Raw genomic sequence first — 12,627 nt, 5'->3', positions numbered from 1 at the left:
TACAAACAGGAATATTGTGATAGCAGCCCATGGATGTTTTCCCAAAATACTTCCAGTTAAATGCAAAGGGGCAAACTGAAAGGGGATATTTCCACTGGATGCCTGGAGAGCAGCGGGTGTGAGGGGTAAGGTTTAAATTTCCTTATCACCCAAAAATCTGGGAAAGAAAGGTCCTGGCTGGGAAATCAGACCCTCAAAAAAGGAAGTTGGAAAAAGTTTTCAAGGATTACTGAAAGCATTGATGGGATGGTGGCAGAACTAAGCAAGCACTAAGTTTGATGAAAGAAAGGGATTTACACACAACAGGCATGGGATAGACATTCCAGATTCCAAATAACATGAGAAGTCTGGGTTTTCTGAGACACTAAATTCTGGAAAAGGAGTTGGGTAATCATGGAAAAGTTGCAAGAGAAAAGGACATCAATGCTGAACATAAAAACAGTTTTAAAAAGTACGAGATGAAGGCGACCAAACAGCAATAAAACAGCCTTGGCTTCTCCAAAGAACTGTGGAAAGAAGAGAGCAGCACCCACAGAGCCTCATTAAACAGACTGTGCTGGAGATCTGAGGGCTTGAAACTGGTAAGACTTCAATATTCAGAATATTTGTAGGCAAGGATGAACATGATGTTACAGACAAATCCCAAGCCAACAAGAAATTATATCTCCAGGTGGATTCTTCTAGTGGCCATTCTGAGGATGAGAATACTGGACATGATTTATTTCCACATCTGTTTGTCTTCAGATTCTTGAGGCTGGCTGCACGTTAAGGGGTGATGCTGCAGTCCAGAGATAATCAGGATGATCTTTGGGACTTGGTAAACTCAGACATGAGTAACTGCAATTAGTTCTAGGGTCAGAAAAGCTGAAGTTTTTCTATAGAAAATACAGCAGAACCCATTGTCCTCTTACCAGATTTTAGAAGTGATGTTAGAGAGGACAGACAAAAGAAGCCACAGAGTTGTGTGAGGAGCTGTATTTTTTTGCAAGTCCTGTGGGAGCAGAGACAACAGAGTGAAGTTCCAGCAGCAGGCTTGGCTCTCCCTGGTCATTTAATTGTAGCCTGTCTTGGAGTAAAAGTGTGAAACTTCCAAATCGTGGGTCCATTTCATGGTAAATAAGATCTCCCCATTAACTGGAGCAGGAATGAAGTCACCCAGCTCTGGATCAGTCCATTAGTTCCACTAGGAACTTCCAGGTATTTTCTTCATTTCATTAATCATCTGGATCATGGTAGGAACTTTTTATTTCCCTCCTTTCTCCCTCCCCCTTCTTGAGGGAAGAACCAGCAAATGTTTCTTTACAACAAACTCCATCTCAGGAGCTTTAATTTCAAGATTTCAGCCTGTTACAATGCACGCTCAGGTTCAGAAGGGAAATACCAAAAGGAACACAGATTATAGAGCTCAGTGAGCTCTGTAACTCCAATTTAATGCCAGTTTTCACCACAGCTAGAACTGAAACCCTCAGCCTTAGACATAAAAAGTCCTTTCGCTTCACACACTGTAAGAATAAAGAAATTTTGTAAAGAATGAGACACAATTAAAGGAAACAGCCTAAAGGAAGAGGAAGGAGCATGTCCTTTCAGCCTTATCAGATCTGTCCTGCAGAGCTGGAGCCCCTTTAACCACATCCCCTGCCACCTCTGCTCCTCACAGCAGCAACGTGTCCACTGTGACACTCTGCAGCTTTCCAGCCCTGCACAAAAACACCAAATAAACAGATTTCTCTCCTTGCTGAACAACCACTTTCTATTCACATCTCGCAGGAGACCTGGCAGAGCAGATCCTGCAGCCCGTTTTCAGGGAAGGGAGCTGTCAGTGGGAATGTCAGCAGCACTGGAGGAGATTTCCCAGCGAGGTTGTGCAGCCTCCAGCCCTGCAGGGCTCCAGGACCAGCCCAGACAATGCCCTGAGGAACCTGAGCTGGACTAGGAATAATAATTAAAAAAAAAAAAAAAAAAGGTGGACTAGAAACTGCCTCGGGTTCCTCTCAAGGTGAATTTTTCTGTGATTCCATGACAAGATACTACAGCCACAGGCAGGAGGATGAGTGGGTAAAGGAACATCCCAGCACCCCCAAAAACCCCACTGCAGCTGCTCATTTATCTCAAAGCTACCACTGTGAACAGTTATTGTGGCTCAGCCAATTCCAGAATATTGTTAATTATAAAAAATCCATTCTAAAGAATCAAACCCTATTTTGAGGTGGTTTAAGATCCGGACATTGAAAGGAAGGAATTTTTGATAACCAGTCAGGAAAATTGACATTTTCAGTCTCTGATAAACCTGAGAACTCAAAGCCATCAGCACTGAAAAAAACCCCTCCTGTTTCTCCACACAGGAGTTTGACATAAGTTAAGGATTAAAATAGAATGGAAGTGAGGAACTTCTGACACAGCTGACAAAGCCTTTAGCACACACAGCCCAGATGTGCAACCTCTCCCCTGTTCTCCCTGGAAGGGACAGAGGTTCCCAGACAGCTCAGAGAAGTGGTCTGCATACCAGACTCTTGTACAACACAGATATTTAAACAGTGTCTGGAGCAGGGGAAAAAAACCCAGTAATATTCTTGATTATTATACTATAATGAATTTCTATCAGTTATTGAAGGTTGTCCTTAAAAATATACTTAAAACAGCTGTTTCTGACCCAGCTTTTGATCATTTATTGCTCTTTCTCAGAATATTGAGGAGTGAAACATCGAGTATTTAGGGATTAACTTTCCCCGTAGAAACTTGTGCTGAGCATTCCCAACACACACAGAACAGGGGCTGAAAATCCAGTGACAGAATTCCACCACCTGCTTCTCCACAGCTCCTGCATTTCCAGTGCACCTGGTGACATTCTTTCTAATTTCTGTCGTGAGAAATTTGTTACTGAGGAAATCCTGCTGACCTAACACTGAGTGAAAATGTTGCAGAGTAACCCAGGTTTCCTCACTGCCTGGGTGATTTCTGATTTATGTACTGACACACTGAACGTTCAAATCATTTTTTAGGGAACAGATGCAAAGAGCCCTTCAAAGCAGGACTCCAAAAGTCATCTCCAGTCACCATGAGGAATTAGTGCAATGCTGTTTTTTCCTTATCTGTGAGCAGGTGTGCAAATGAATAGAACAATGTGGGCAGCTCTCCTGCCAGTGCCCAAAGAAATCCAACCAGGAGGTGCTTTACACATTCCTTACTCACAGCTCTCATTGTCTTCTCTCTGCCTATTTTAACCCTTTGCTGGGAACCTCTTTGCTCAGGAAGTGCTCAAGATCAAGTTCCTTTATTTAAAGCTGTCACTGACTCATTCCAAAACTTATTTTAAACTCGGTAATTTTGGAGGACAGTTCAAACCTGAGCTGTTACTCGGTGTATCTCACTTGTAAAACACTCTGTCACTTTGCCACCTCACTCCCCAGCACTCGTGAGGAGTTTCGAAAGTGCAGCTTCAAGCTTGGATCGGTTCTGAATTTCTGTTTAATTACAGGCCACCATAAAAGAGGGAAGAAACCTCCCCTACAGCTATTAAACAAATACAGGCATCAAACTTGAGGAATGCAGGGTGTGAGGAGCAGCCTCCTGGTGACCACCCACAGCAGCAGCCTCCTCGTGCAGAACAATTAATAAAGATAGGAAGCTGATGAGGAAAGGGAAGACTGAGCAAGAGAAAGGACGAGTGGAATTTGATGTTGTTTGATGTTCCATTTCAACAAGTGATTTCTGGGAAAGGAAAAAAAGGAATAAAAAAGAAGTCAAGGTTTCCCAATTATTGTACGTGACCCTTCCACTTCCATTTTTATGATAAATGCTTTAAAAAACCTGCCTGTGGTCTGCTCTAACTTCTTTTTTCTCGTACCAAGTACCCTTAAACGCTGTTGATTAAACAAGCCAGCAGCCTTTTCAAGCAGGAACTTATCAGATAGGAGCTGGTAATTTAATCACGGGAGAGAGATCCGTTTTGAAATTGGCCATCTTAAAGGCTGCTAATTAAGCGAGATTTCACTCATTAGTCGTGCCTAATCATTCCCGGTGAGTGAAGTCAGTGTCGTGTCAGAACACAGCGCTGGCTTCTCCCGGGTGTGGCACGGACTTTGTTCAGCTCCTGCCCCACGTGAAGATGTGGAAGAGCAGCCCGGGGTTTTCAGAAGAGCTGGGAAGAGGTGCGGGACACAACCCGCGGCTTTAACCCCTTGCAGCCCTGGGGGAGCAGGAGGGGAGCTGGAACTCCTGACGCAAGCAAAGGCAGGCGGCTGCAGCTCGCTTTAATAGGAACCCTCTCGAGTCCACGTTGACAAATTCTTGAACAAGCCCTGTGGTTACAGGGAAGCTGGTTTCAGTCTGAGTCACTCCCGTTCAAACAGTTTACTGGAAATGGAGGGGAGGGGGAATTTTCAGAGAAGTCATGTGATGGACAGACAAACCACAAGCAGTAAAGGTTCAGTGGAGGCAAAAACAGGTCCCAGCAACAACTGACAGCCAGTGTGCAGATGGCACTCCGTCATTTCCAAACCAGCCCTGCTGCATCTCCATGGATTTAACCCTTCTCCAAGCCTGGATTCTTCCCGAGGCTTGGAGAGTAAACAAACAGCAGTGGCTGATAGTAACACGGGCAACTAGAAAATATTTTTACATGGAAATTTGGCTGCAAAGAAGCAAAGCCCTGATGTGTAAATCATTAGTTCTTAAAGAAATGCCACTTAATGAAGCCAAACACTCACGGCCATTAAGGATTAGATATGCAAAGATATCAGAACTTTCCCCTCTTAGCAAGGAGTACCGGGATACAGCAGAGCCCACGCACTGTCACTGAGCACCCTGAGGGGAGCTGGCACCAAAAGCTGCTTTTTCACTCCCCAGCTTGAAGTGTTTCAGCATGACAGAGAACCGAGAAAAATTACCAACCAGCAGCTCTGAAAGTGGCAAAAGAGAGTCCGTGCTCGTGTGTGTGGGGACACAGAGCTGCACCACGGGTCTGTGAGTGTGTCGTGACCAAAGTGCTGCCCCAGCACTGAGCTGTGCATTCACTTCCCCTGGCTGAGAGGCTGCTTTGGAGATACTCCCTGCGGCTAAAAGGGGAGCTCTGATAAAACAACCCCTCCTTCACTCTGGAATTCCACTGGAACAGAGTTAACAGCAGCTGGGATGCCCTTTGAGACCCGGTGGGTTTGAAACGCTGCCTTAAGTAGGAACAAATGCCAGCGAGCTGCTGTGGCTGCGGCGTGCTGGGCTCTGCCCTGTGGCAGCTCTGGGGACAAAGAAAAGCCACCCCCTGTGCAGGGCACGGCCACGAGGCAGCTCTGCCACTCCCTGCACGGAGCTGGGACTCACTGAGAGCACACAAAGGGACACAGAGCAGGGAGAAGCGAGCGTTCCTTTAAAATGAGGGGGTTTTTCTCAACTACAGGACAGACACACGGGCTGCAGGTTAATGAGCTCTCTCAAATGCAGCACAAGGAGACAGGGCACTCAGATCTGAGATTCGGCACAGAAAATCCACCAACAGGCTCTTTAAATGGCATTTTACTCGGTGTAACTCTGAATGGAGCACTAAACCTTTACGCTATTTAATCCTCTTAGGTCCCTTTTTTGGCTGTTTTTTTTTGTGGCCAGCCAGGAGCATATTCCCCTCCCAGATCCTCCAGGCTGGATGCAGCAGCCACCATCTATTCTCACAGAGAAGATGCTCATGTGTTTCTCCAAATCACCATTGTTTTTGAGAAACAGCAGCAACGAGCTCTCTGAACAACACACACGCAGCAAAAACGTCAGAGCAGCTGGCTCTGCCTCGTAGCAGCTCAGCTACTCCTCAAAATCCAACACCCAGTCCCAAACCTCCCAAAAAAGCTGCAGAGAGAGCTTTAGACTGAAAAAATGCTCCTGTCACTTGACATCAAGCATTTGCAGCATCCCCAAGGCACAGGACACTTGTCACAGCCCCCGTGAGTGGGAGAAAGCTGATGGAGCTAATAACAATTGTTAATGAGCAATTTAAAAATAGACATCACCACTGCTCATGAATACAAATTACAGGGCAGAGAGTGATAAGCTATGCTGGAGATTGGGATTTACAGAGGTCATAGGAAAGGCAGGCCTGTCTCCCACAGACATCCAGAGAAAACACGATAGGAGCCAAAAGCAAAAAGGAAGTCACATTAGCAAATGGAAAAAACTGAACTGTCAGTTTTATGAGCACAATACAATTTAATCAGATTGTCAAAGCCTCATGTTAAAAGAGTTTATAGAAACCAAACCACAAGTGGAGTTTGAAAGATTTTTTTTTTTTCCTGGCCATCCATCCACAAAACAACACGCTTCAATCCAAACTCAATTGCCAAGAAAATAAAATCAAAAGTACTGGTAAATAACAGCATCGTTTTTTCTTCATTAATTCCACAAGGCCATTTGTTTACTCCGGGCAGTCAATACAGCTATAGTTTGGCCTGGCCTGACAAAATGCTCTCTAGCAAAAATTTCCTTCCCAAGAATCTCACTGTGCCTTCTGGAAACCATCTCTGGCTGCTCCCACAACTGTACACACATATAATTTGCTGGGAGAGTTTCAGTAAACACAGATACTGAAGTCATGTATTGAACTGGTTTCGTTGCTGTTTTTTTTACCACAACTTGATTTTCATACAGTTAAGGGATTACTTTGCAAAGCAAAGATTGATGGGAGAGTAAAGAACAAAGCAGATTCCTTTTTCCCCCTGCTGCATCTTTTAAAAAAATAGAAGAATTTACTATTTATAATAGCAGAAAAACCCTTTGGAACCTTTTAGTACAGGGAGGCTCTCAGGAAACACAGGGTTTACTGTTAGAATTACTAGATTGCATTCATATTTCCAGACAAACCACTTTCATGGAAAAGCTTCATCCATTTTTTTTGAAGGAGGGAAAAAAAAGTATGTATTTATCTCCAGAAAATACCCTGGCAGAGGAGTTTAAAGACATCAGTGCATGGTAAATAGCATCTGCTGGTTTTTAACAGCAGTCTCATGACCCATTTCAACTTAGTGGCAGACAAAACAGGATAAGAAGGAAAAATACAGAGGGAAGAATTCGGTGGCAAGCAGCACGAGGAAAAAATGTTTAATTTTGTCTAAAACGCTATCAGGAACTTGTGACCAGGATGCAAACTCCTGACCTGAAGGAAAAATTATCCACAGCAGTACCTGACTGATGTGCAGCATCAATTGCAAACTGTGCACTATTTAACCCCTGGAGAAAATAAATGACAAGAGCAACAAAAAAGGGGCTTGCAGCAGTTTTGCTGTATTTCCACATCAGGAAAAAAGTTTCCTCAGGCTGATGAATGGGTCACACATTGGTCCCTGAGGGTGTCAATGGCAAGGCAGGCAAATGTCATCTGAAAGGGATGAGCTGAGGCTGAAAATCATCTCTGGCTCAGGGGGGCTTTAAATGCAGCCAGAACAATCAGGATTAGGGAACAGCAGCTCCTCCACCCCAGTTTTCCTATCCCAGTGTCTCCCAACCTTCATTGTGCTGTTCTTGGAACTCTAAATAATTGCAGTACTTGTAGCAAATACTTGGCTGCCCTATTTTATCTGCTTCAACAAGCTCCCATCACCACAGTGCAGGTATCACCCAGTGCAGGATCTTTTTCCACCTCTGGGAAGCCTCTTGTGAACTCACACCAACTGATTTTTGGCCCCTTCTCATTTAATTGGAGTGGTTATTTACTCCCTCTCAGCTGCTCTGTGTTTTATTAGCTCTGTTGTTTTGCAGGCTGTCCTTACTTGTGCAGTCTCTGCGTGTTCCAGCATCTCCTCGAATTCCTGGTACTCCTCATCATCAGGTTCAGCACCCGAGAGCCGCGCTGCCCTCGCCATGAAATACGGGGGCAGCTCTCCAATGGCTGTGCCAGCACCCTGGGAAAAGAACAATCCCCATTTATTTTCCTGTTTATTCCCAAACACAAAACATGTGACACGCACAAAGCCCGTGGCCGCTCTCCACCAGCTCTTTGGAGCACTTTGCTTTCATCCACCAGGTCGGAGTTCCCATCACTTCCAACAGAATGCCTTGGAATTCTTATTTCCCTTTCTTTTCCCTGTGCAGGGGGAAGCCCAGGGGTTGCAGGGTCAGGCAGACACGACCTGGGCATCCCCATGGAGTGGCGTGTGGCGGCGGCTGTGGGAGGCTGGAGCTGGTGGCCCTGCTGTCCCTCACGCCCCTGCTGTCCCCCACGTCCCTGCTGTCCCCCACATCCCTGCTGTCCCCACATCCCTGCTGTCCCCACATCCTGAGTCAGCACTGCTGTGTCTCACCCCAGCACATGATGCCAGACTCATTCCCCAGCATGTGACAGCCCTGCATCCCCAGGGGCCTCCGGAATAACCCGGGAGCTCCTCCCCGGTGCTGTCCCGGAGTTTGTTCAGTCATGAGACTCCGGGCAAGTGTTTGTTAGAAAACAGGCTCAGGTTTTTACTACAGCAAGGGAAAGAAAGGTTAAGCCAAGCCTGAGCTCGAGTTTTCCCTCTCCTTCAGCTGGGATAGCTGGAGCCAGCCCCAGATGAAAGGACGGCTGCTTTCTCACCGCAGGAAAATTGTATTTGTTTTCTCAGGACATCAAATGACTCATTTCAGTCTTGTGGGTAAAGGCAGCTTTAGCTTAACCAAGGGAAAAAAGAGAGACATGCTAAGATTGAACATATGGATAAACAGAGGCTAATGGAACAGGAACTCTGAATTAACTCAGGATGGTTTAAATTTAGGGCAGGTAAGAGACAATAGTTGGGCACTGCACGGGAATGTGCTCCCTGCAGATGGCTTTTCTCTCCCAGGGTCAGCACTGAGTAACAAATGCTTTTCTCCTCCTTTGAAGCGACGTGAAAGCTTTTCAATTTCCTTTGTTCCTGCTCTACACACAGCTGCAAGCAAGAATTCCAGCTGCTGTGGATATTCCAAATCAACAGGTTGTGGTTTTAAATACCACCGCAGTTACCCAAGCTGTTAAATTCTCAGTTTAAGCACCCAAAGTGCACGGCCTCAAATGTTTATGCCCTTGTTTTCCACAGAAGAAAAACTTGAAATGACTGCAACAAGCTGAACTTCATTAATCTGCATATTTCTGGCACAAGGGGAAGATAAGCCTGAAAACAGTAGCAACAACACTTCAGAAAAATTAACTTGAGGTTATGTTCTCAGGGTGATGCAAGAAGAAAAAGTCACATTGCTCCTCCAGGCTCTGCCAATTTGCTTTGGCTTCGTTCTGTGAACTGAGGAAGAGGTTTGCATGTGTGTACTGGACATGAACTTAATTTAAATTGGCTAAGTCACATGCTCATTATTACAAAACATTTCAGAAGTGCTACGAAAATCATATGATTTCATGTCTGCTGGAGATAGGTTCCTTAAGTGCATTAAAAAAAAAATTTATAAAAATCAGCAATTAAGGGCTCCAAACCAGTAACTGTTTAACTGCTTTTTGTAACATTAGATATTTTCAGCATTTAACTCCGAATGCCAGTTTTACATGGAGATTCCTTGGACTCACAACAAACTGGAAAGGCAAATGCTAATCAAAATTCTTTTACATTCAGAAAAGGAAACTGGGCAATGACTCCACTAGAAAGAGTCTTTTAAAGAGATTTGATCCTGCTCAGGACACAGGCTGCCTGTTCTGCTAATCCCGAGCAATTAAACATTTTTATTCTTTCCCCTTATTTCTTGTAAAAAACCCAAAAGGCTGCAACACATTAAAAATATAGGGCACTATTGAATTCCGTGTCCCTGTGGGATGGGAGGCTGTGAAAACTGGAATTCACCTACGAGATTGTTTCTGGGTCCTTCTGCAGGCCAGGGCTGCTGCAGCCAACTTTTACAGGGATTGAAAAAAGCATCATTTTCATCCCACCTAATAATTCCTTGGGCACAGGGATATTTAATCCTTGTAACACTCATTATCAGCAGGAATGGCCATCCCTGACGTGCTGGGGACTGGGAATGATTTTAATCTCTAGTTGAAGTTGGCTGCTGGTGGTTTTGTGACCCTTGTGCAGATAAATCCTCAAATTTCACCCCACAAGGCACAGCCTGGGCAGCTTTGCAGTCACAGCTCTGCAAAGTCATCCTGGGATGAGCTGCAAAAATCACCCTTTGCACTTTCTGGAAGTCACCATTATCTTTGCTAAGTGGACATTTAGTCCAAAATAACTCCCTTGCACAGCTTCTATAAGAAAGGAGCTGGAATTAGGACAAAAGAAACACTCTGGAAGCAGCAGCAGCAATTGCCAACTCGAGCTGGCTTACAGGAAATTAGCGAGCAATGTTTATGTACTCACGAAACATTCCAAGAAAGCAAAACATTACACGAGACACCACTGGTAGACAGAGGATGCTCCCGAGGGAAAACCCAGAGCAGACAGAGTTCAGAGCAAAGGTAGCTGACAGGGAATTCGAAGAAAAGGGGGGGGAAAGGGTGAAAAAGTGGGATACAAATGTTCCCACTCCCTTGTCCTTTCCCTAATCTATCCAAGGAATCCAAGAGCACGAAGGCTCTGCTTGTTCTCCCTCATGGCTGCTCTGGAGATTCCAGAGGCTGCAGCTCTGCTCAGTCGTTTTTAAACTTAATTCTCCTCATAGCTCAGTTTTTACATGCTGCAGATGAAGCAAGAGATGTTTACCCTCAGCTGCATTTTTATTTTGCAACCTTAGAAACGTAGCTGTAAATGCCATTTTTATTGCTTGTCTCTATTAAACAGATTTCAGCAGAGGAAGAAAATAAAGAGAAATCTTCTATATATTTATAGTCTTGTAAGTATTTGTGTGTTTACTGAGTATTCAGGCAATTCTGGCCTTTCATTAGGAATGAACTTTAAGCTGTACTTTGCTTTTTGACAGGGCTCTCAGTCCACTTTCTCTGTTACTATTTTGATTTTAGTCTCTAAACTCACACAACCTGACTGGAATTTTTGTAACTAACACAACTGCTGCTATTTTAAAAAATAACCAGTTGCCTTACATATTAAAGAACACCAGGGCAGGCATCAGATACTGTTTTTAGAATTTCCTTTCTCTGCATTTGAGTTGGACAACCAAAATTTTAGTAATTAAATCATCAGCTAGGACAGGAAGTCAGCAGCAAAATAAAGTTAATTTGGCTTGCAGTTCACAACAGATGCATCTGTGTAAACTGCAATTCAAAATGATCCACATGTAATGAAAAAACCAGCCTGGCTGACCAAAATCCTCCAAAATTAAAACTTCTACAAGAAGCTGAAGATAAAAAAAAAAGAGGAAAACGGAAAGGAAGTTCCAATGACAGCGTTTCCTAAGACCCTGATTCACTTAAACAGGAAAAACAGGTCAGATTTTAAGTGAAAAGTGGAAACGGGCAGAAAAACAGAAATAAAAGATGTAAATAATAAAACAGAAGTAAAAATGTGGAAAATTAATTTTTAAAATTTCTTCTAATTTACTGCTGCAGCCCAGAACAAGCTGTGAGATGAGAGCCTGAGTCCTGCAGATGAGGAACTGAAATTTCATTTGTGTTACAGGCCCCAAATTTTTGGAATTATTTCTTGATTAGACCTGAGAGCTGCCAGACCCTTCCTAAAATTTACTTTTTACATCGACAGCCTTCAAGTTTTCTGCTGGTATTTAGCAAACAGCACTGCAGCTGATAAAAACATCTCAGAAATATTCTATTAGAAAGCATTAAAACGATCAGGGCTAAAAGGTTCACAGGAATTCAACTTTTCCCATTACCTTGGGCGGTGTAACCCATCATTTTTTGGCTAATTGAGGATTTTTTGTCTGTTCCTCTCAGGGTTGTTGTTTCCCTGAGATTCTCCTTGGGGTTGCTGTTCCCCAAGGTGCTCAGGGTTCCCCCAGGGTTGCTGTTCCCTGGGAGTTTCCTCAGGGTTGATGATCCCAGAGGTAATCAGGTTTTCAGTCTTCTCTTTGCCCTGGGTGTTTCACACCGAAGCCAGAGATGACAAGTTGAGTCCAGCAGTTCGTGTTATCAAGGCTGTTTATTCTCAATTATCTCTCAGTTCTTGTCCAGCTTTGCAAGGCGTCCCCAGCAGAGCAGGACACGCGGGGGACTGGGGCAGATCAGAGAGCCCCACACCTTATGTACGGTACCCTTGACCCAACCACTGTCCAAGATGTATTTTTTATTTACAAAATTTTACCAATACCTACTACCTATGCTAACATGTCAGTTCTACTCTAAGCCAATCTCTAAAACCCAACTCAGCACAAGATGGGGGACGAGAGCAAGAACAAGGAGGACAGGGGCCACTCCCCAATTCCTCCATCTTGTCTCTTCAGCCCCATCTGCTAAGAATCCTAATTTCTATATTTATATTCTATAATAAACCAGCTACTACTTATTTTAAATTCTTAGGGTTTGTGAGTGTTCACTCCCATGGACAGGAATCAGAGTCAGTGTCCTCCTGGGATCTGTGTGGACCTAACTGAGCCCCCTGTACAGATCCCAGACCCCCCTGGACAGACCCCAGACACCCCTGGACAGACCCCAGACCCTCCTGGACAGACCCCAGACCCCCTGTCCAGTCTCCAAACCCTCCTGTCCAGTCTCCAAACCCCCCTGTCCAGTCTCCAAACCCTCCTGTCCAGTCTCCAAACCCCCCTGTCCAGTCTCCAAACCCT

The 12,627-nt window shown here is 44.5% G+C and overlaps 1 protein-coding gene across 5 annotated transcripts in view; it reads right to left on the bottom strand.

The window, feature by feature from the left end:
- The window catches only part of VMP1 (vacuole membrane protein 1), a 60,252-nt gene that overhangs the window by 22,412 nt on the left and 25,213 nt on the right, over window positions 1-12,627 (bottom strand). For all 5 annotated transcript variants that reach the window (XM_063402826.1, XM_063402830.1, XM_063402827.1 and 2 more), the window contains one exon: window positions 7,746-7,877. In XM_063402826.1, the coding sequence (XP_063258896.1) occupies window positions 7,746-7,877 (132 nt within the window). The remainder of the gene's footprint in view (window positions 1-7,745; window positions 7,878-12,627) is intronic.

The sequence above is a fragment of the Prinia subflava genome, chromosome 8 (genome assembly GCF_021018805.1).
Source record: "Prinia subflava isolate CZ2003 ecotype Zambia chromosome 8, Cam_Psub_1.2, whole genome shotgun sequence".
Lineage (NCBI taxonomy): Eukaryota > Metazoa > Chordata > Aves > Passeriformes > Cisticolidae > Prinia > Prinia subflava.
This window is presented reverse-complemented; position numbering and strand designations above follow the sequence as displayed.